Source organism: Euleptes europaea, chromosome 11, assembly GCF_029931775.1.
Source record: "Euleptes europaea isolate rEulEur1 chromosome 11, rEulEur1.hap1, whole genome shotgun sequence".
In the NCBI taxonomy this organism is placed as follows: domain Eukaryota; kingdom Metazoa; phylum Chordata; class Lepidosauria; order Squamata; family Sphaerodactylidae; genus Euleptes; species Euleptes europaea.
The window spans coordinates 30,962,594-30,985,585 of NC_079322.1; the positions used below are offsets into that span (position 1 = coordinate 30,962,594).

The following is a 22,992-nucleotide window of genomic DNA, read 5'->3' on the forward strand; positions in this document are numbered from 1 at the left end:
GTAGCTTTTCTTTTTTAACATAAGCAGTCTAAATCAGCGCGAGCCTGGGAAAACAGCAACTCTGAGGACTTCTTCATGTCACAAAACCCCTGTGCCCTGTTTACTGGTATCATTCCTGGTTTTCTAGTTCATTGCATCCAAGACTGCAGTACACATAGTACAATCCTATGTGTGATTATGTGGAGTAAGTCCCGTCAACGGGGTTTACTCCAAGGTCTCTGGTCTCCTAGGGGAGGTCCAGGGATTTGTGGCCACAGGAACTGCAGAATAACCCAGAAGAGAATAAATACTGACATGAAACAACGGAGAAATACAGTAAACCAGAAATTAACATAATATTCTTTGCTTATTAATCACAGAAAGAAAAGACATCTCATTAATGCAATGACAATAAAAATAGATGGTATTTGGAGTTTCATGTTTTGTTATCCTAGGAGAAGGTTTCTGTTCTGGCCATGATTGCAGAATCCAAATGGAGGTCACAAAGCTTATATATGTGGACAATGCACTCATTGGTCAGTCAGCTGGCAACACCCACTAGCTCCAAAAACTACTTTTATTTTAAAATGGCTTTGTGAGAACTGATTTCCACTCAAGTGGCTTTTGTGCCAAACAGCTCCCATGGAAGAAAAAAAAAATTAAACCACACACATTTCCCCTCTGGAGATCCCAGTGAACCAAAGTGTAATATGCACATGGGTAATAATGAAGCTATACAACTTTCACGCTCCCCATATTACAGGGTCGCTTAAAAGGTGCATGCCCAACAATTCCTTGACCTAAAATAAAAGCGTTCTTCCTGGCATAAGCTTCTTCTCAAGGTGTACCTGGCTCATATAAAGGCCAAAACTACCGAGAATGTTGTAATAACTTAAAGACTTATCAAATTTACTGTGGCCTAAAGCTTTCATGAGTCAGATGAATTAAGTGTTCAGTAGGCAGAGAGATATACATACACTACAAACAGGAAAAAGAGCTGGAGGCAGTTATTACCAGGAGAGACCAAAAAGTACTGTCTTCTAAGGAGATAGGTATATTACATTACATTGCAGAGAACAGAGGAAAAGAAGATAGAAGTGTCAACTGACCACTCTCAGCAGTTTATGGCAAAGTAGGATGAATCTGAATAGTATACTTGTAAACAGGAACAATTTGTTTTTGTAGTGAGCTAAGTGCAATAGGGATGATCTACTCCAGAGCATCAATATTGAGTACAGTAGTGCAAACCTACACAGGATTCCACTCTTCTACTACATTGGACTCAGTGAGGTCTGGTTTATGGATATTTCTTAGGGTGCTTGATGTTCTTTTTAATGGTTTGTTTTGTTTTATATTAGTAATTTATGATTTTATAGCATTGTTTTGACTTGTAAGCTGCCTCAAGGATGGTTCTGGAGAGGTGGAATATAAATTTTGTAAATAAATAAATGATTGCTATGGACTAGGAAGCATGTGCTCTGTTTAGGCTTGGTCTGTTAGTCTGCTAATATAAAACAAAAGACACTTCACCCCAAACCCTTCTGTTCACCTGGAGAAAATGGCCACTTTGGCAATTGGACTCTATGTCATTGAAGTCCCTCCCCTCCCCAAACCCCGCCCTCCTCAGGCTGCGCCCAAAAAGCCTCCTGCCAGTGGCAAAGAGGGACCTGGCAACCCTATCAGCAACTGTTTTACATTCTTGAAAGCCAGCATAGGCCAGTGGTTAGTGTGCTGAACTTAGATTTGGGAGACCCAGCTTTAAATCCCCCCTCTGCCATGGAAACTGGCTGACTTTGGACCTGTGGCACATGCTCAACCTAACCTACTTCACAGGGTTGTTGTGAGAATTAACATGAAGGAGGAGATGAGGTCCCCACTGGGGAGAAAATGGAGGTATCAATGAAATTATATGTACCTCCGCCTATGGAAATGGACACATCTGTCAGGAGAGCGTAAGTCCCAATACATTAGTCAAGATGACACAGCATTCTTTATTTTCGACACATAAAAAGGAGATCGTTCCCCTATTGACATACCACAATAAATACTCAGGCACAACAGTCTTGGAAGAAGCACCTCTTCCTACACGAACCTGTTCAGCTCTGCCTCCTCGCCATCCCTTCATGCTATAAAGCTTCATTACCTGCAATTGGCAGACAGGCTTTTCCAGCAGCAGCCTCGAAGCTCTGGAACAACCTCCTCGAGGGTGCGAGGAAAGCTCCTAGCTTCCTGTCTTTTTGGAAGAGATGAAATCCAGAATGGTTGCAGAGCACGTCTTGGGCCATCTAAGACACGCATGAAAACTGATGCTGCACATTTGGGATGTACTAAAACGAATGACAAGTCAGCCCATTGGAAGCAATGGGAGAGGCTGCACAGCCCATTGAAGATAATGGGAGAAGAGAGTGTCGGTTGACTTGCATTGACTCCATGTCTTTCAATGGAGTCCATGCAAGTCAACCGACACTCTCTTCTCCCATTAACTTCAATGGGCTGTGCAGCCTCTCCCATTGCTTCCAATGGGCTGACTTGTCATTCGTTTTAGCACATCCCTGCACATTTTGTAATTGTTATTTGGAGGGAATTGTTTCACTTCTTGGCCGGATTCTCCTTTGAGTTTTAGCTGTTTCATTATTACTGTTTTTTTCTGGGTGGTCATCCACCAGTTTTGGGAATAAATGCGGGTTTGTAAAGATTTTTAAATAAACAATGTAGTCCAGCGCTGGGTTTAATTTCTTTTTACTGCAACATACAGAACTGCGACAAGTAATAAGTGCAAGGCATACACGCGATCACTGCTGATGTATCCTCGACAATAAACTTTGCTCACAAGAACACTTGCGCCTGCGGACCAAACAGCCACTTAAAACTCCTTGCGAGTCAGCTGCACTGTACTGCCCGAAACGCACCGGTTGTGCGCCACAGCGCCGCCACCTGGCCAAAGCTGTATTCTACTTATTTTCCACAAACACGCATGCGCGTAATCATTCTTGACGCTCACGCAGAGCTAGAAAAAGAATCGGGCTTCACCCTCACCCCCCCCCCACTATGCCGCGAACGCATGCGCACATGTGGTGGAAATTGCGCAGGCGCTCTTCCAGCCTTGACGGGCTTCCCTCTCCGAATCCAGCTAGGCGCCTCCTCTACGGGCCGGTCTCTCCTGCGCGCCTGCGCATTAAGCTCTTGGAGGGGATATCCGCCGCACAACCGGAAGTTGCTCCTTCTCTCTTTTATCCGGTCGGCTGGCGGGGTGGCCATCATGGTGAGCGCTGGCGTGGCCGAGGCCTACTCCGCGGGGCTTTTCCTTCGCGGTTTTCGGGGCGGGGGAAGGGGAAAGGGTTCGCCATAAGATAGGGGCGCGGGGCGATGAATGCGGCGGCGAGCGGGAGGAGGGACGGGGGAGTACGGGCCGTCGCATGAGCACGTGAGGGAGCTTTTCGGTTCCGTCTGAGGTGAGGACTGTGGCAGGCCCGGGGTGGGGGGGGGGTTTGATGCGGGGGCCAGTCGAGGAGGGCCGGGGGGTGCTGGCGACTCTCGCTTGCCGCTCTCACCGAGACTATACCGCGTTCGGAGGCTGCTCGGCCTTGTGCGCGGTGGCCCCCAGCTCGACATAAGAACATAAAGGCCTTGCTGGATCAGGTCAAGTCCAGCAGTCTGTCAACCGGGTGCCTCTAGGAAGGCCACAAACAAGACAACCGCAGCACCACCATCCTTCCTGTGTTCCGCAGCACCTAATATAATAGGCATGCTCCTCTGATCCTGGAGGTAATAGGTATGCATCATGACTATTATCCATTTTGACTAGTAGCCATGGGTAGCCCTCTCCTCCATAAGAACGGCCCTGCTGGATCAGACCAAGGCCCGTCAAGTCCAGCAGTCTGTTCGCACAGTGGACGGCCAGGTGCCTCTAGGAAGCCCACAGACAAGACGACTGCAGCAGCACCATCCTGCCTGTGTTCCACGGCACCCAAGATAATAGGCATGCCCCTCTGATCCTGGAGAGAATAGGCATGCATCACCCCGACCGGGTGGTAGCTAATACTGCGGGCCCTGGAAAGGGGAGAGTCGGTTTTAAACACCTGCAACAGCATCGAAATTCTGAAGGCCTTTGGGCAGCTTATTCATTCCCCCATTCATTCATTCATTCGCAGATTCGGGCTCCTCGTACGCATATCTTGAGTTTCTCTTTATGGTCCAAGGAGCTCAGAGCAGCTGCCCTTCCCCCCCCCCCCCCCCATGAAGTAGGTGAGGCTGAGTGTAACTGACCCAAGGTCCCCTAGTGAGCTCGTAGGAATGACATTCAGGCGTTCTTCACAGGGTTGGAGTGGGATCATTACTTTCTGACATGCTGTGAACACATGAAGCTGCCTTCTACTGAATCAGACCCTTGGTCCATCAAAGTCAGAATCGTCTGCTCAGACCGGCAGCGGCTCTCCAGGGTCTCAGGCAGAGGCCTTTCACGTCACCTACCTGCCTATCCCTTTAACTGGAGATGCCAGGGATTGAACCTGGGACCTTCTGCATGCCAAGCAGATGCAAACTGAGCCACAGTGGTGGAAGAGATTGCCTTTCCCCTCACCCCAGTGTCCTCCAGTCATTCTGGCAGTGCTGGTCAATTGATTGCCCCAAATGGAAAAGGTGTCTTACAGTGCAGTCCTGAGTAGAGTTACACCATTGTAAGACTACTGGCTTCAATGGGCTTAAGAAGGTATAACTTTGCTTAATATTGCATTGTTAGCAGTTCAAGTCACTAAAGAAATACACACTTGATCAGGGTCATCACATGCATCTGATGGCAAAGAACCTCCAGTCACTACACTGGATCACTTGCATATATCAACAGTTCTTCGCCTTTCTTCCCAGGAGCTTATAGTAGTGTACATATTTTCCTCTCCTTTGTTCCTCCTTGAACTATTATAGTGTAATAATAGCTAGGGTGCTGGGCTATCATCTGTAAACTCTGGGTTCCAATTCCCATTCTGCCATGAAGCTCATTGGGGGACCTTGGGCCAGTCACCATTCAGCCTAACCTACTTCACAGGGTTATTGTGACAATAAAAAGAAGGAAGCTTCTCTGAGCTCCTTGGAGGGATAAAAATGTACTAGATAAATTTCCTTAAACCTGTTTCTTTTTTTGGAGTTCAGACCCTCCATTTCAGGCAATTCCCGTTTCAATTTTTTGTGCTGCTTCAGGCCCACTGTTTTTTGATGCTGGTGTGGTCAGGGTTAATATTATTATGATTCTGATATATATTGTTTTCTATCTCATTAAGGTGTTCAAACGCTATGTGGAGATTGGCCGAGTGGCTTATATTTCCTTTGGGCCACATGCGGGCAAACTGGTAGCAATTGTGGATGTTATCGATCAGAACAGGGTAAGTTTGGAGTGCTTAGAATAAGCTTTCAAGACTAGAGAAGAAACTGCTGATTATTTTTAATATCCCATCATCTCCTTGTTCTTCCTGTATCAGTTGTTTATGCTTATGTTTAATTTTTTTGGCCAGATGTGTTTTACCTTGTATTGGTAGGTTTGTGATTGCTTCAGAAATTGCTTCAGTTCTATACACCAGTTTAGCTGATATAGTAGTATCTACTTGTCTGCTGTAGGCGTACCTTATGGCACTGAGGATATACACAAGGTTCCTTTAGAATGGCAGTTTTAATATAATTAGACTTACAGAAAACCATGTACATGGTCTACCTCCCTTTCACCAGCTTCTTCACTGCCTTTCCCAAACTTGTTTTACAAATTTAAGAGTAAAAAAATAGAACCATAAAAATTCTTATATCAGACCATGTTCTTGGTTGAGTGGTTATTCTGTTGGGTTAAAAAAATCATATTGTTCTTGTTTCTGCCACTGGAGTTTTATGAGGAAGTGTAGTAAGGAAAGAGAACTTCAAGGAGATTCTCTTCTTTTGTAGCAATGGAGATCAGATAAGTATAGATGGATATAAAATGGGAAGAGGGAGAAACTGGTGCCATTTGGCTATCCTTAGTTAGAAATTAAATTGTTTCAGAATTTCCTGTCAACTGACTTAGAATAATTTAGTGTTTTTCTGTTGAAGTGAGGGCAAGGATTGTCTGGTATAATGTTGAGAATCTAATCATCAGTTTTATCCTCCCCAAGGCATTAGTTGATGGTCCCTGCAGTGGTGTCAGAAGGCAGGCAATGCCGTTCAAGTGCATGCAGCTAACTGATTTCGTTCTCAAGTTTCCTCACAGGTTAGTTACCCTAGTAGCCCAAAATCAGTCTCTTTAAGCTTGGACTAATATTGGCTTGCTTGCATTATAATCACTGCTGATGAATAGGTGATGTTCATGATGTTTATATATGTTCATCCTGTCATATGGGCATTCTGTAATGTATCAGCATCTTACTTGGTGCCTAAAATTAATGTTGCTAGAACACTTTAGAAAATAGCAAAAGTCTTTTCGTGGTGTCAGCCTGAAAACTGTTATGATACAGTAGTTGTCCTGTATTTTATGTTCAGTAATTAGAGCAAAGCTGTTACAGTGAATTAAACAAGTTTTAATATATTATCCCAGCTGGAGTAGGTAAGTACATGGTCCATAGAATGCAAATAGAAGCCTATCTACAGCCAATTAAACTACACTATGTGCTAACGAGAATTTGGGTTGAAGATCCCAGTTTGAAAGCAAGTCTGAACACTCTTAATACGCCAAGGTACACCTCAAACTGATAACATGTGTTTAGGGGTTTTTGAGAGAGCATCACTAGTTCTACCAAGATGGGCTGACATCGTGCAGTTGTGTCTGTGCTAGAGACTTGTAATGTGACATAATCATAGATGCAAGGGTAGAATTTAATGAAGAAATGGATTGCTATCAACTTTTGCCATCTTACTATTAATAAAGAAAGGATTCTTTGCAGAGGCTGAAACATAATGCCTTTGAGTGCCCTGCATAACTGACTTTTGGAGACTGATTGATAAGTTGCAGCTAAAAAGCCTGTCTTTACAGTAACAAATGGTGTGTCTTTTTTGGAAAATCTAGTGCTCGTCAGAAGTATGTGCGTGCTGCCTGGGAGAAGGAAAACATTAATGAGAAGTGGAAAGCCACAAGATGGGCCCAAAAAATTGAGGCCAGGGAGAAGGTATGTGTTGAAAATCACATAAAGTAACACTGTTGAGAACTAAATTGTTGCTGAGGCAGCTGCTTGGACAGCTGAAGGTATGCAGTTGACTTTAGTAGTAGTAGAATGGAAAGGTATTGCTGTATTATATTTTTATCCTGCTCCTCAGCTAAAACTAGTTCCCCAAAGCAATTGAACTAAATGAACACCCACCTGTGCTTATGACAGTTCCATAAAAAATGTTCTCCAACTGAAGCCCTTTGTTTTTGACGTGATGGCTGTTTGGAGCCCTTTATAACCATGTGATACTTGGATTTCCAGGAAAACCAGAGCTTTAATGCACTTTATGGTGTAACTGATAGGACTTTGTTGAGTCTTGCGCCCCCATCTTGTGCCTATAGTATTCTTAAAAGCTTTTGACAGCAACATCACACAGAGGGTAACAGAGGAACAATAGCCTCAGTGACCTCGGCCGTAGCACATTCTGAATTAAAGTTAGGCATTTCCTGCTATCTGTGTTATAATTGTTAAAAACAGGCGGTCAGCCTTAACCTATGCTAAATCACTCAAAGTTTTAATTGACCAAGTAGTGGAGGCAGATTTTAAATGGTAGGCCTCAATTTGGAGTGAACACCTTAATTTTGATAGCCGTTTTTGCTTTAGGGTGATGGTGAAATATTAGTGAAAAGGTAAGGAATGAAAGATGACCCTCCTCCTAACAATGAGTAATTTTGTTAAAGCATAAATTCTTGTATTTCAGTATTTTCAAAGACACCTACATAAACTGAAATAGTCAATTTAAAAAGCATTAATTTAGTGGACTAGACAGCTCTAGATAAATTTATTCACCTTTTTAAAAGAATGGCGCAGTTGTTAATTGGGAGGAATGAGATGTCTGTTTTGTTAGGTTCGAAATCATTTGGATGTGTTCAAACTCCGTGATATCAGGTCACTTTGTAAGGACGCTTAAAGTTCTTACAAATTAAATTAAATTCGGTTCATTTTTGAAAATCTTCCCACAGAAAGCCAAGATGACAGATTTTGATCGCTATAAGGTCATGAAGGCCAAGAAAATGGTGAGTAAACGGCATATAAATTATATAATTCAGAATCACTGATTTAAAAAACAATGCAGAGTTTACTGGTTGTCTGGCTTTGTATTTGGAGTGTGTCACTTTGGATTTATTTGGCAATATACAGTCTTGGGACGAGTACTTTCATTTGCTTGCTTTTCCATGTGATCCAGCAACATATGTACCTGTAATTATGTTGAGAAGCAGAGACATGAAAACGCAAGATAGGAATACAGCCAGGGCACTATGTAATAATAGGAATTGCTGCAGCTTTGCCTGTGTGCGTCCCAGTTGAGTTTTCTGTTTGTCCAAGTGATTGCAAGTATGCATGTTATCCAGCCCAGGACATGGGTAGAGAAGCAGATAATCATCTAGTTCGTAGCAAAAACAAAACAAGCACAGCTTGTTATCCCTCAAATTCTTAAATCTGATAACCTGTTTTTCCTTTGCACAGGCTTGATTCCTGGCCAGTTCTGAAGGCATTCTGAATTTATAACTGAGAAAAAAAGCTCCTTGAGCTTTTGTGATCCAGTCATTAGTGCAGGGGCTGGATGATATAAAATTATTTCCGTCTGAAGGCAGTGGTGAAATTCTTAAACCTTTAGGTTGTGTATGTTAAAAATGCTCGATGTACCATCTTTTCTCTCAGTTGCCACCACCTTAAATAACATCAGTTTCTACTTGGTAGGCTTAGTGTGTGTGTTAGCACTGTGTGTGTGTTAAGTGCCGTCAAGTCGCTTCCGACTCATGGCGACCCTATTAATGTTAGCACTATGCTTTCATTTTTAATAGTGACCGTGTATCCTTAACTATTTGCACTGAGCTATTCTCATGCTTGGTGTGAGTATTTGATAGCTTCACGTTCCATTGTTCAGCAGTTCCTTGAGCTGTAGCCTCTGTCTTTTCTGCTCAAGCCAAGAGAGCTACAAGCTTAAAAGTGAAAGATGAAATTCCACATGTATTTATTCAGTACAGTTTTACCGTGCCTTTTAATGATAAAGAAAGCCTGTGTGGTGTAGTGGTTAGTATAACAGTTGGATCTGGGAGACCCAGATTCAAATTCCCTACTCTGCCATGGAAGCTTGCTTGGGTGACCATGGGGGAAGTCACACCCTCCCTCAGCCTAACCTACTTCACAGGTTTGTTGTGTGGATAAAAGGAGAGAATGGGGTAAGCTGTTTCGAGGTCCATTTTGTGGCGAGAAACCTCAGGGCTGCTTACCTAAGTTCAATAGCCCAATTGCAAATAATGAATAAGGATAATTAAATAGGTTTCACTTCTGCTTTTAAAATCAAATTTGTTTGTTACAGAGAAACAGGATCATCAAGCATGAAGTAAAGAAGCTCCAGAAGACGGCTGCTCCTCCCAAAAAAGCATAAACTGCCTGCAGTCAAATAAATTCAGTTTGTATACACCTAGTATGTTGACTTGTGCATTTTTGAATTGCTTTTACTGAATTATCTAGAAAATGGGATACTATCTTTTAACTTCTAACTGAACAAAAAACTCCAAAGCTTGCTGCCTGTAAATACCCTTGGTTCCAAAATGGAGAGCTTGTCTTAAAACAAAATCACATGAAGAGTCCGGAGACTGTTGAAGGCAAAGTTTAGTGTTGGTAAATCCCATTGAAGTATAATGACATTATACATGTAATTCTGTGCCTATGTCCTATTGGTTTTTATGGAAAAAATTAAGATATATTGATATATCCTCTGAGACCCTTGTATCAACCAGCGTGAGCCATGACGCTCATATGGATACGAGAGCCTGCTACCTCTGCTAGTGGGTATGAAGAGGTGGCAGTGTCTTTGTTTCTTCCATGCCATCCCCTATGTAACATGGCATTCACTAGCTTGGGAATGTAGTGCTGTAAACAGTTTCAGCATTTTGTGTTCAGAAGAAAGTACTTTTTAAACTACATTTGGGATATTAACATAGTCTTTACTTCAGACAGCAAGCAGAGAAGCGTTTACTGAGGCATAGTGTCAGGGAATTACTTCCAACGACATGTGTGTCCTCATAGAATGGGTATATAATTAGAACTTTGCTACAAATTCTGCAAGTAGCTCATCAGTAAAAAGGGTCAAGTCTTCTAGTCTCACATCTGGAAAATAATTAGCAGATGTATAAAATGAGCATGATTTAATCTGCTTTGTCAGATATATTTTCACGGGCTAATAGCTGTTATTCTAATAAGAAAATTTGTAAAAGCTTTCATTCTAAGGTTTTCCAAAGACTGGCTTTCTTGTAAAGATAATGTAGGACTAGAATTAATCTTTCAGTGTTAATAACCAAAGCCTTAGCCAAGAAGTCCTGTCCATATTTGACATTCTTTTGATATATTGTACCTTGCTTTTCTGTATGGCTGCTATTGTTATACTTCATACACAAGACATTAATCCTCTGAAGACATTTTTCATGCTACTGTTGCTACCTCTTGTCATGTTGAAGTTATGGTAGCCCCCTGAAATGCTTTCAAGTAATTGAAATAAGATTTTGCAGCCCTTTAGTTTCCTGCCATCTAAGCTAAATGACACACCGAAGCTCTACAGTGGCTTCATTTTTTAAACTGCTTTTCAGTAGCGTGAATGAATTCGTTAAGACGTTCTACAGATTCCAACTTAAAAACTTGAATCCTGTAGATTGCAAGACTAAAATTTTCTGCCTGTAAGTATGTTATGGTAAATGAGAAGCACCTATCTCTGCCAACATTCTGGGTTTTCAGCTATGGTCAGCCAAGTCCTCTACAAAGCTCAAACAGGACATCTGGTTCATCATCTGACGGTCACAGGGTGGGCTGACCATTGCGGGGAAAGTTCCTGGTGGTCCGCTGGCCACCCAGAGCAAGAAGAATCATGTCCCAGTACCTCTGCCAGTGCTCCAGGGGCTACTTGGCTTGTACATTTCAGTGGCAACATTGGTCAGTCAGTTTACGGGTGGCCTCATCCTGCATCATGGCTAGTTGATGGTACGGAAGAAGGCACATCATTGATATCGTTAGCTATGTCTGACCTGAAGCGCCCTTGCGATGCTGGCTTTTAGGGCTGCTGTGAGCATTCAGTTTGTTTATGGGCCGTTTTGCTTGCCAGTCCACTCCTGAATGAAGATGCATACTGTCATTAAGCAGGGAATGTTTACTTCATCTAACCGCTCGTGGTAGGCCTGTCTTCTGAGTGTGTCAATAAATTCCAAAGATGGGGTAGGCTCTTCTATATTACAGCTCTTAAGTCTTGTGTTCGCTAAACCTTTTTGGGTGCAAGAATGAAGTAGGCCTTGAATTTCAGTTCAGAAAAAAAAATGATTGAGAAACCCTGATCTTCCCAGTTTTAAGAAGTTACCTCTGGTTAGCAACAATTTTCACCATCTTGCGGCAATAAATTCTAAGGCAGAACTTGTCTCTGCTCCTGTGCTTGGAAGTTAATTTAGAAGAGTTCAGTAGAATTTGTTCCCACATTAAATGTGCATAGCATTAATCCTACTGCAGTGGGCTTGGTTGGCCCAGCTAGTCTGAATAGGGTGGCTAGTGGCTTGGGTTACGTAGCTGAGTCATGGCTTGACATAACATAGGTTGCATCAGTGATGCCATAGTGGTAGCCTTTTGTTTTTTATAAACTGTGAGATGGAAAACACCGATCCCTCTCGTATCAAGGAGTCAGAGGACATAATCCACCCTACCAAGGCATCAATAGATGGCAAGGCTAAAGCATTACACATTTTTCTGGTTTCATCAGAGTTTTAACAGTCATTGCTTCACACACAAATCTTAAGTGTTGTTGCACAGTGTATGTGGGAGAAGAATCCTAGTTAGGATATCTCCTGGAGGTGCAGAGAAGAGAAAAAGGGAAGGTATGCTTTTAAAAAACGGTCCCATTGTTTCAGGTAGGGATTTTAAAGGTTGCATCCTGAGCTGGAAAAAACTGACAACTATTAGAGATTACCATTCTGGATGGAAAGTTAGGCTGGTCTTTTCTCCCGTTGCACCTGCTGGCCCTTTTACACCCTGATGAATCCAGGGCTAGGCTTGCACAGTTCACACTGGAAGTTAAAAGTCGCAAGTCATACCTTCCCTGATTTCATTTTTCAAGGTCACAAAGATGAAGGTTTTAGGCAAGAGAATTACACCCCAGGAAAATTGCTGCGTAAAGCAGCTGCTTTATGCCACCACATATGCTGACCCTAAAAGAATCTCGGTGTCCCTACTGCTCCTCTGCTTGTTCCTTAGTTTGTAGCTCTAAATTGCTGGGTGAGTTTACATGATCAAAGATTTCTCTTCCCAAGCTGCTTTCAACATGGGCCTTAGATCATTTGTACTGAAACCCAGATGTGTAAAGATGACTACTGCCAGTGGTGGTCTCATTTTTCTGATGACAGACGCTCTTCCGTTTTCACCTGGTGAGTGCTTGTGTATTGTGTGTGCTTCTGGTTTGCTCCAGTATAATGTACTGATTTGTCCTACCACACAGAGTGGGAAAGACTAATGCTGTGCTGGGTATACTTCTAACAAGTATAAGCCTGTCTGTGAGCATCCTCTAGAGAAGAGGTGCGTTGAAAAAGAGCCGGCAGATCTCTACTTCAAAATCAAAAGCGAATCACAAATTGATTGAATAAGTAGTGTTTAAGTGGGTCTTTACTTGACTTTGCTGCCATGGGTGGAGGAATCACGTTGCACGAAGTTTGCTTCTTTGAACAAGCCTTTCAGCAAGCATTTGCCACCAGATGGTGCTGTTTATCCCTTCAAAAAGGCATCATTGAAAGGCTCATTTTGAGCATCCCTTGAAGCAATGGTTTAGTTAAACTAACTAGGGTTAGATGAATGGCTAGTTAGTTGGTTTATTAACTACAGTCTTTCCTATTGTTTTGTGTGATATATGAATGCAGACATCATGGCTTTTATCCAGCAAAATCCTTCCAGGCTGAAGAGAGAAGGCAATTAACACAACATTGATCAAGACAAACTAGGATTTGATTGATCATCTGTGAGTTAAATCCAGATTTCCCCAACTATTCATAGTTAAAATAAGCCAGTGGGTTGTAAAATGCCTGAAGTGAAAGGTCATGATAAAGCATTATCATGGATTTGACTTGTAATGGGGAAAAAAGTGTTGTTAAACCGTTTCCACAGAATTATGTAGTTTGCAAGTTTGCAATCACTGTTAAATTATTTTAGTCTCTCTTTTACTACTTAGCAAGTGGGATATGAGAGTCATGGGATATGCTAAAATTACAAAGAATGATGGGCGGAATCCATTGTTCCTTCCAAGTGTCCACTGCAAAGCATTTCAGAACTGGTGTTTTCTTACCAGGTGATCTTTAGGGAATATCTCTAAATGGTAGACCAGAATGTTTGGACAGGTCATAAATCGGTTCTTGTAGGTTATCCGGGCTGTGTAACCGTGGTCTTGGAATTTTCTTTCCTGACGTTTCGCCAGCAACTGTGGCAGGCATCTTCAGAGTAGTAACACTGAAGGACAGTGTCTCTCAGTGTCAAGGGTGTAGAAAGAGTAATATATAGTCAGAAAGGGGTTGGGTTTGAGCTGAGTATTGTCCTGCAAAAGTATTGTCCTGTAAGTATCAAGATAATGTGCTAATGAGGGTATGGTATGTTAATATGGAACCATTGTATCCTGAAGTGATCTGTTAATGTGTGTAATCCAAAACTAATCTGTATGGCTATTGTTGAATGTTGTCTTTGTCTGGAGGTTTTTCAGGGCAGGAAGCCAAGCCTTATTCATTCTTAAACTCTCCTCTTTTCTGTTAAAGTTGTGCTGATGTTTGTGAATTTCAATGGCTTCTCTGTGCAATCTGACAAAATAGTTGGTAGAATTGTCCAGTCTTTCAGTGTCTTGGAATAAGACCCTGTGTCCTGTTTGTGTCAGTCCATGTTCAGCCACTGCTGATTTCTCAGGTTGGCCAAGTCTGCAGTATCTTTCATGTTCTTTTATCCTTGTTTGTATGCTGCGTTTTGTGGTCCCGATGTAAACTTCTCCACAGCTGCAAGGTATACGATATACTCCTGCAGAGGTGAGGGGGTCTCTTTTGTCTTTTGCTGATCGTAGCATTTGTTGTATTTTCTTGGTGGGTTTAAACACTGTTTGTAGGTTATGTTTTTTCAAAAGTTTCTCCATCCTATCAGTTACTCCTTTAATAAATGGCAAGAATACCTTTCCTATGGGAGACTGTCATAAATCCTTTTTTGCCCCAACACGATTACATATTCTGGAGGGAACTATACCTACATACAGCATTCAGCATAATCACCATGATGGGTCCAGACTGGTTTTTATTTTGTCCCCCCCCCCTCAATTCCCCTCCCTGCTACAGCCCTTGTCCCACATGGCTTTTGGATATGCAGGTTCCATAATCCCCCCACCATTGCCTTTTCTGGTGGTCAAAGAAGACCCCTGCTTTCCTTTTTTCACCAGCAAAAAAGTTTGTTGGATACAACAGTGTTACAGAATTTAAAAATTACAGTACATAATGTTGGAGTGAGTGACTCAGCATGCCTGGACATTAAGGGGCACTACATTATTCTAAATATGTGTGAGTGTTATCTTCTTGAATAGGAAGTCTCTCTCTCTGTCTTAACTGGGAGCTGCCCTTTGACACCTCCTTTCTGTGTCCTTTGTTTTTCCCCATTTCACGCGTGACTCTGCATGAAGTCACACGTCTCTACATGTCTCTCATGTAAAAACAATGCCCTCATACTTCCATACACATGATGCCAGATTTGGCTGGCAACTTGTGATAGGGAAAGTACTATTTAGATTAGATTTATCTCTTTCCTTTCTCAACTGCAACCTGAATATGAACAAAATCTACTTGAATAAATGTAAGTTTTACTTTTGCAATATACTTCTTGGGAGATTTATTTACTGCACTCAATATCGCGCTTCTTTGACTGGGCAAAAGCTGCTATATTAAATGAATTACCCAATACATAACACCATGGCAAAAATGTAGTCATCTGATTTGTATTCCCTATATTGAATTGCTAGTCTCCAACAAGTACTGGAGTTAGCATCCTTTAAGAATACCATGTTCATGTCAAAATCTGAATCTTAAGCGACCAGTAATTCATGTAGCTGTTTTTAAGTTCAGTGGAAGCTGTTTCAATGTTATTCATCTTCTATTTGCTATTTATACAAAGAATCCACTCCACAAATATATCTGTCAAAACAGAGAACTTGAAATGTAATATAAAATAAACCATCTGCATTAAAAACCAACCATTCAAATTCTGTAAGCAAGAACGAAATTCAAAATATTAACTTATGCTTTTAGGCTTTTAAGCTACGGTTTTGAATTTTTTGTTTTTACAACATTTGGATGGTTAGTCTTCCATTTGTTTAAAATCTATGAAATGTTGAATGATGATAAATAATAGCATAAAAGGAGTAAAAATGTGATATTATAAATGACAATTAATATGTTAATACCCTATCAGTAAGTAACTTGTAATTCAATGGGTAACTCCATTGTAGCTCCCTTCTGTCTTCCTCCCACCAGCATGGCATAGTGCACCAGCATGGCATTGCAGCTCCCTTCTGTCTTCCTCCCACCAGCATGGCATAGTGCAGGGGTGGGGAACCTTTGTTCCGCCAAGGGCCATTTGGATATTTATAACATCATTCGCGGGGCATACAAAAGGGTGGACTCTATGGTATTATACTCCACTGCCCTCAGGCTCCATCTCCAAAATCTCCAGGAATGTCCCAACTTGAAGTTGGCAATCTTATAACACTCCTCCAGGCCTCTTTAAGAATATGGCGGGTTATGCGTTCACTTCCTGAGCTCATCTGAGGGTGCTTCTGCTTGTGGGAATTTGGTCATCGTTTCTGGGTGGTGTTTGCCAGGGCAACCAAAATGATGGCCAGCCTCTTGCAAGAGGTGTGAACTGCATGAGATGTCAGGAAGCCTTTTAGGACAATGCATGGTTGCCATGCTATTTTTTTTTTAAAGGCAGCAGGGGCAGCAAAGGAGTGAGAAGGGTCTCTCCCTCAGCTCCTGGGGGGCAGAAGTGGCAGCAGCGGTGGTCAGGCTTTGTCGCAGAGGAAGATGGCAACACAACCCCTTGAGCTCCTCTTGTTCAGACACCCCCCCAATTTTGCTTTGTTACCCACTCAAGACCTCTTCTTTCTAGTTTGTTCTTTCTGAGGACACAGCCGATCATAGGTTGTGCTGACCTAGTTTTAAAATTCAAGAGACCCAGTTAGGCACTGCTCCAGATCGTCTTGTGGTACAAAAGGGCTGTGCTGCTGTGTTATGTGTAAGGGAGTGGAAGCTTATCTAGCCATTCCTTCTATCCTTTTTTTAACCACATACCCTTTCTCCAAGTGAGAGAATTGTGCTATCGATTGCCCAGAACAGTAAGCTGTTGTCTTGCTCGGCGCTTCAAAACCCTCTTTAGGAAGTCAGATAGCAGAAGGTGGCCTGCCGCCGCTTGATACGGATGAAGGCTTGGGTAGAAATGGGCAGACTCCTGGGGAAATCTCGGCTCTGGCGGCAATATAATCCTGCTTCTGTTGCAAAAGTGTTGCTGAACGTTTCTCTGTGTTATAGTGGACCTCTTAACTTGAGGCATTTTCTGTGAAACTCCGCCATGTTTGAATGGGGCACATTGTGTGGAAGAAGCAGCAGACACAATCGGAGGGGCTCTGTGCTTAACTAGAAACTTTTTACAAAAAAACCCTGGAAGATCCAGGGCAAAACTTAAGCCTGTGCAATCAAATTTTAAAAAATATTCCTTATTCCAAATTGTCTCGGGCCCTAGCTCCTCTTGTATTCTTTAGCTGAAAGCAGCAAATGTTGTTGCCTGAAGATAATATATTAGGGTTGCCAACCTCTAGGTGGCACCTGGAGATCTCCAGACGATCAAAATCAACTCCCCTGGAAAAAAATGGCTGCTTTGGAGGCTGAACTCTATGGCTCGATATCCTGCCGAGGTCCCTCCCTTGCCCAAACCCTGCCCTCATACACCACACCCTCCAGGTATTTCCCAACCCAGAGCTGGCAACCCTGCAATATATATAGAATTCCAAATCACAGTGCAGTGAAACTGTTCTAAAGTTGCTATAAAGCATGCTATTGGGGGTGGGAGAAGCTGCAGGAATTAGGGTTGCTCACCTTCATGCAGGACCTGGAGTTCTCCCAGAATTAAAACTAATCTCCAGACTTTACAAGTCAGTTCCCCTAAAGAAAATGGCTGCTTTGGGCAATGGACTCTATGGCATTAAACCTAGGATTGCCAGGTTCCTCTTCACAACCGGCAGGAGGTTTTTGGGGCACAGCCTGAGGAGGGTGGGGTTTGGGGAGGGGAGGGACTTCAATGCCATAGACTCCAATTGCCAAAGCGGCCATTTTCTCCAGGGGAACTGACCTCTATTGGCTGGAGATCAGTTGTTATAGTGGGAGATCTCCAGGTCCCACCTGGAGGTTGGCAACTCTGCAGGGATTGACACTGACACCTTCTGCGTGCAGAAGACAGGCTTTGCCACAGAACCATGATTTCACAGATGTCTGAGGGAAAGCTACAGGTGATCAATGATTAAAGTGGGACAGTCTGCACAAGCTCAGAGGTTTCCTGCGATCCAAACACCATCGCTGGAATCCAGAAGAAGCTTCATGACTGAGCCCTGTGTGTGTGAAGTGCCTTCAAGCCGCAGCCGACTTATGGCGACCCCTTTTGGGGTTTTCATGGCAGGAGACTAACAGAGGTGGTTTGCCAGGGCCTTCCTCTGCACAGCAACTGAAGTGTTCCCCCCATTGTCACAGAGTCCAATGAGGACAACGAGGGTTGGTTTGAGCTGACGGCTTGCTTTATTGGCCAAGGGGTCATAACCGGGTGAGCCAGGATCCAGACAAACAGCTCTGTCACCCCGAGGGAGGGCAAATGCAAGAGGTTTTATAGACATTTGACATTCCAATACTACAATGATACATTTTCTTAACATCCGACGTTAGCTTGTCAACGCAACGTCATTAGTTTCTACAGCGCCTGTGTGAGCCTTGCTACAATAATGAATGGAGCCTATCTTATTGAGCAGTTCAGAGTGTTCCTTTGCAGGGTGAAGCGACAGTTACTGAAGGGGAAAGGGGGGGAACGCTGGAGCGTTCCTTATCAGACATTGGTATGTATGTGCGTGTGTGCTTGGTGCTAGAGGAAAAGGGGGGCCACTGGGAAGCGGCTTCTGTGGGTTTGCTTGTAAGCAGCTTCTGCCAGCTAATGGCTTTTGCGAGTCAGTGGCTTATGCATGTATCTTGCGTGTATATCATACCTGTGATGCAGGTATGATTACTCAGGCACAACACAACCCTGGACTTCCTTGGTGGTCTCCCATCCAAATACTAACCAGGGCTGACCCTGCTTAGCTTCTGAGATCTGACCAGATCAGGCTAGCCTGGCCCATCCAGGTCAGGGCTACTGAGCCCTACTGAGAACAAATTAAGCCTCAGCAAACGAGTCACTTTTTCTCGCCTGAAACCCAAGGGCTTCTCAAAAGTATTTCACAAGTAGAAATCTGCATTGTGATTTGGAGAGATGTTTAAAATCTCATATTTATTAGACACTCAAACAAGTCTTACTCATTTAAATTGTCACAGCTTGAGCTCGGCAAAGGCTGTTTTGTGGTTGGAAAAGCAATTTGAGGCTTTTCAGTATGCACAGTTGGATTAAGCCATTGGAATGAGTAAATACCTTTGAAAGGTATCGTGGCTGTGTATCTCCCACTGCAGTATGTTCGTCTGAGTCATAATCATAAACAAGGGACAAAAGGAATATTTGGGAAATAAAACTGCTCTAATTCAGAAAATATATAACCTTACTACAGATGTTAGGGTAATCTCTAGAACAGCTGATTTAATTTAAGGAGGAAAGAAGACTCCAGAGTGTTAAACTGCAAAGGTGGAAGAGCAACATCCATTTATACAGGTGTTGGGAGACCATTTCTTTACTGGAACTAGGTTTTTTTAATTAGAGATTACCCTCAGTTTCACGTCTGTAGGGAATCTGTGCCACCTTTGAGAGCCAGCGTGGTGTAGTGGTTTAGAGCAGTGGACTCTAATTTCTCATGCATCTGTTTGTTGTCCTCCTGAAATGGAAGAAGAGTTGGTTTTTATATGCCCACTTTCTCTACCACTTAAGAAAGAATCAAACGGACTTACAATCACCTTCCCTTCCCACAACAGACACCCTGTGAGGTAGGTGGGGCTGGGAGAGCTCTAAGAGAACTGTGACAGGCCCAAGGTCTCCAGCTGGCTTTGTGTATAGGAGTGGGGAAACCAATCCAGTTCACCAGATTAGCCTCCGCCGCTCATGTGGAGGAGTGGGGAATCAAACCGGTTCTCCAGATCAGACTCCACCGCTCCAAACCACCGTTCTTAACCACTACACCACGCTGGCTGGTACCTTATTCATTTTCTTTTTCCCCTTCAGGCTGAATCCACAAAGTAACACGACTAAAACAACCTACATCACCCCCCCCAAGGTCTTCCTTAACTTGTAGCTCCACTGATTAAAACTGACCATCTCTGATTAAACAATGAAGGCTTTCTTTCCTTAGCCTACTAATGAGGCCAATTAAAGTTTCCATCCCTTGTGGCACAGGGAGTGCTATAAAGGAAGAGAATAAAGAATTAGCTGGAAAACAAACGCCCACAGCTCAGTCTTTTGCCTTTCATTCAGCCCTGTCGAGATGAGGCGAGCAAGTTTTGTCTGCTTCTTGGGCAAAGATGGTCTACGGGTATCAGGAATCCTGTCGCATTGTATCAGGGACAGAAGGAGAGGAGGGAATAGACAGTTTTCTACCTGACTTCGCCTTTATGCTGCCTTTTCGCCTTCCTCCATCTCAGAGTGACTGACGGGATTCCTGGCCGACCAAAGGGAGCAGCTTAGTGGAATAACTACCAGATGTCTCATAGAGTCATAGAGTTGGAAGGGGCCATACAGGCTGTCTAAACCAACCCCCTGCTTAATGCAGGATCAGCCTAGAGCATCCCTGACAAGTACTCATCCAGCCTCTGCTTAAAGACTGCCAGTGAGGAGGAGTTCACCATCTCCCTAGGTAGCTGATTCCACTGTTGAACAACACTTACTGTAAAAAATCTTTTTCCTAATATCCAACCAGTACCTTTCTGCCCACAATTTAAACCCATTATTATGAGACCTATCCTCGGCTGCCAACAGGAACCGCTCCCTGCCCTCCTCTAAGTGACAGCCCTTCAAATATTTAAAGAGAGCCATTGTGTCTCCCCTCAACCTCCTCTTCTCCAGACTAAACATTCCCAGCTCCCTCAGCCTTCCCTCATAAGGTTTGGTCTCCAGGCCCCTGATCATCCTCGTTGTTCTCCTCTGTCTCCATCTGGCCTCGTTGCTGGCTTGCATCCTGGCAAACGCGAGTTCTACCTGGAGGCTTGGGATGGTCACAAAACAGTTTCCAGGGATAACCCACTGTTTAAAATGCTGAGGCTCAAAAGGTTGGAGGCAGGAGAGACATCTCCCAGAAGCCTTTCCGTACCTTTGTGTGTGCTTTTTTAAAGGTTGGAATCCTGTGGGCTGGGGTTTTGATGCTCCCTTGTACTAAACCCAGGGTTGTAGGTGCTTAATACCACCCCTACATTATGGATTACAAAGGCGGGGTCTGGGATTCCCACCTGGTGTCTGACATAGTGTTGCCAGATCTCCCCTGGCCACCGGCGGGGGATGGGGGGATAGGGTGGGCAGATCCAGGTTGAGAAACTCCTGGAGATTTGGGGATGGAGCCTGGGAAAGGCAAGGTCCCCAGTGGGGTATGATGTCGTAGAGTCCACCCTCCAAAGCACCCGTCTTCTCCAGGGAAGCTGATCTCTGTAGTCTAGAGATGAGCTATAATTCCAGGGGATCCCTGGAAAGGACTCAGCTTCTTTGTTCTGCTCCCATCCTGAATTCTTCAAAGAATGAAAAGGGAGGTCCAGAATGTACCACGGAAACAGAAAGGCCTCCAGGACCTTCCTCAAACTCCTCCAGACTTCTCCTCCTCATGAGCTCCGTGGCTCATGCTTTGTATCACTTTCTGAGGTCGCGTTCTTCAGATGTCAGAAATGCATTCTTAATGCCTCTTTGCACAAATGGGTAGAATCGGGGGAGGTTGTGCATATCACTGTCATGTCAATCACTATTCACAGAGGCAGCATAGCTTGAATCTCCCAGCGGGAATTGTTTGGAGAGGAAATTGCATCTAAATTGAAATAGTTCAAAATAAGAGAAGAGAAAGGAAACAAAGTGAAAGGCTTCCAAAACAAAACAAAGATGAAACCCAAAATGCAAACAGTTCAGCCCAGCCAAAATCCCACCCTAGGCAACTAAGTATGCTTATTTTGTTTCATTTTCTTTAAGGTGCGTATTGAATAATAAATATCATGACCAGTGAAAATTAAGGTCATGACATTTAGCTATAGATTGGGCACATCTGGAATAGAACTGTGTTTCCATGTGATTTGGTTCTATGAATGTTCACCTGGTATACTGGTGGTGACATCTCTCAGCATGACTATGGTGCTGCAAAGCTGCTAAATGTGGGTTGAGAGCAAGAAGCTAGGGGGTCATGGGTGGTCTCCACATGGAGGTTTTGCTTTGCACTCCCCCCAGCTGCGTTACTGGGAGGGGGGGGGCTTCCACATGACGGTGCAGTTGCCCATCTTCCAGGTTTTCCTTGGCTTTGCTGTGTTTCCCCCAAAACCTGTTTTGGTAGGATTTCCTCCAAGAATTCAAACTGAAAGCAAGTTTGGGGAGACCATGGACAGGAAGGTGAGGGTTTTCATACTTCCCCCATCCATATCCTTTTTCATTTCTCCTTGCACCTGCCAATCCATTGGTGGAGGCTTTTTTTTGACAGGGCCGAAGGTTGACTCAGCCTTCCTTCTTTCCAAGGTCAGTAAAATGAGTACCCAGCTTGCTGGGGGCAAAGTTTAGATGTCCGGGGAAGGCACTGGCAAACCACCCCGTCAACACAGTCTGCCTAGTAAACTTCAGGATGTGACATCACCCCATGGGTCAGGAATGACCCGGTGCTTGCACAGGGGACTATCTTTACCTATATACCTATGGTATATTGCTATAACAGTGTTCCACTATAAGAATATACTTTACCCCCTTTTAAAAAATAATTTGGCAAAATGCACTCCAATGCTGATGGTGAGGGAATAGCACATGGGAAGGGAAATAAACGAAAGAATGGAGAATTTCCCTCCCTCTCATGCAACAACTTTATTGCCTCTGAGACTGCCCCTGCATTCACAGCAACAATGAGAGCATCGGAGAATTATCCACATGTGGAAGCAACCATAGGGAAGCAGACATGCCTTCTTGATCATGGACATAACAGACACATTACTTTTAAATTCTTTCCATATGTCAGCACTGCAGTCGCTATAATGTAGGGAGGGCACGCTGCCAGATTATGGCTGAATCTGGTTGATGAAATTATTTTTTCCAGTCTCCAAGAAAGGATCAAGCTTGATGCAGCAGGATACCATGATTGTTCGTTCTAGTATATCTGCCCCATTCTTGTCCAAAAAGAGGGGTGGGATCTTTATTTTTGGGATGGAAAGAGAAGAAATATGGTGAGGGATGCTGAAGTTATCCTTCCCCCGTGCTCCTTACCGCACTGCCGTCCCTTGCTTGGTTTTCCTCTCATCCTAATGTCAAGGCCTGAATGTCAGGAAAAAAAGAAACCAGTCTGTCTAAAATCATCCATGCATCTTCTCCATTCTGTTCCCTTTCTCATTCTACCATTTTTTTCTTTTAGTAGAAAGATCAAGGCAAAGTGCACACTCTTTGCATGCAGAAGGTCCCAGCCTAGGTTCAATCATCG

The 22,992-nt window shown here is 43.5% G+C and overlaps 1 protein-coding gene across 1 annotated transcript; it reads left to right on the forward strand.

The window, feature by feature from the left end:
• The first annotated feature begins 3,206 nt into the window (after window positions 1-3,206).
• RPL14 (ribosomal protein L14) lies at window positions 3,207-9,562 on the forward strand. The gene is made up of 6 exons (XM_056857462.1): window positions 3,207-3,241; window positions 5,253-5,354; window positions 6,108-6,202; window positions 6,995-7,094; window positions 8,096-8,149; window positions 9,457-9,562. Exons 1-6 carry the CDS (start codon window positions 3,239-3,241, stop codon window positions 9,523-9,525), a joined length of 423 nt encoding a protein of 140 aa, XP_056713440.1. The 5' UTR covers window positions 3,207-3,238; the 3' UTR covers window positions 9,526-9,562.
• The last annotated feature ends 13,430 nt before the right edge of the window (window positions 9,563-22,992 follow it).

Excerpts from the sequence above, each read along its gene's own strand:
- RPL14 (XM_056857462.1), top strand. Across the intron at positions 7,095-8,095 it reads AAATTGAGGCCAGGGAGAAG|AAAGCCAAGATGACAGATTT; the intron begins GTATGTGTTGAA and ends ATCTTCCCACAG. Across the intron at positions 8,150-9,456 it reads TCATGAAGGCCAAGAAAATG|AGAAACAGGATCATCAAGCA; the intron begins GTGAGTAAACGG and ends TGTTTGTTACAG.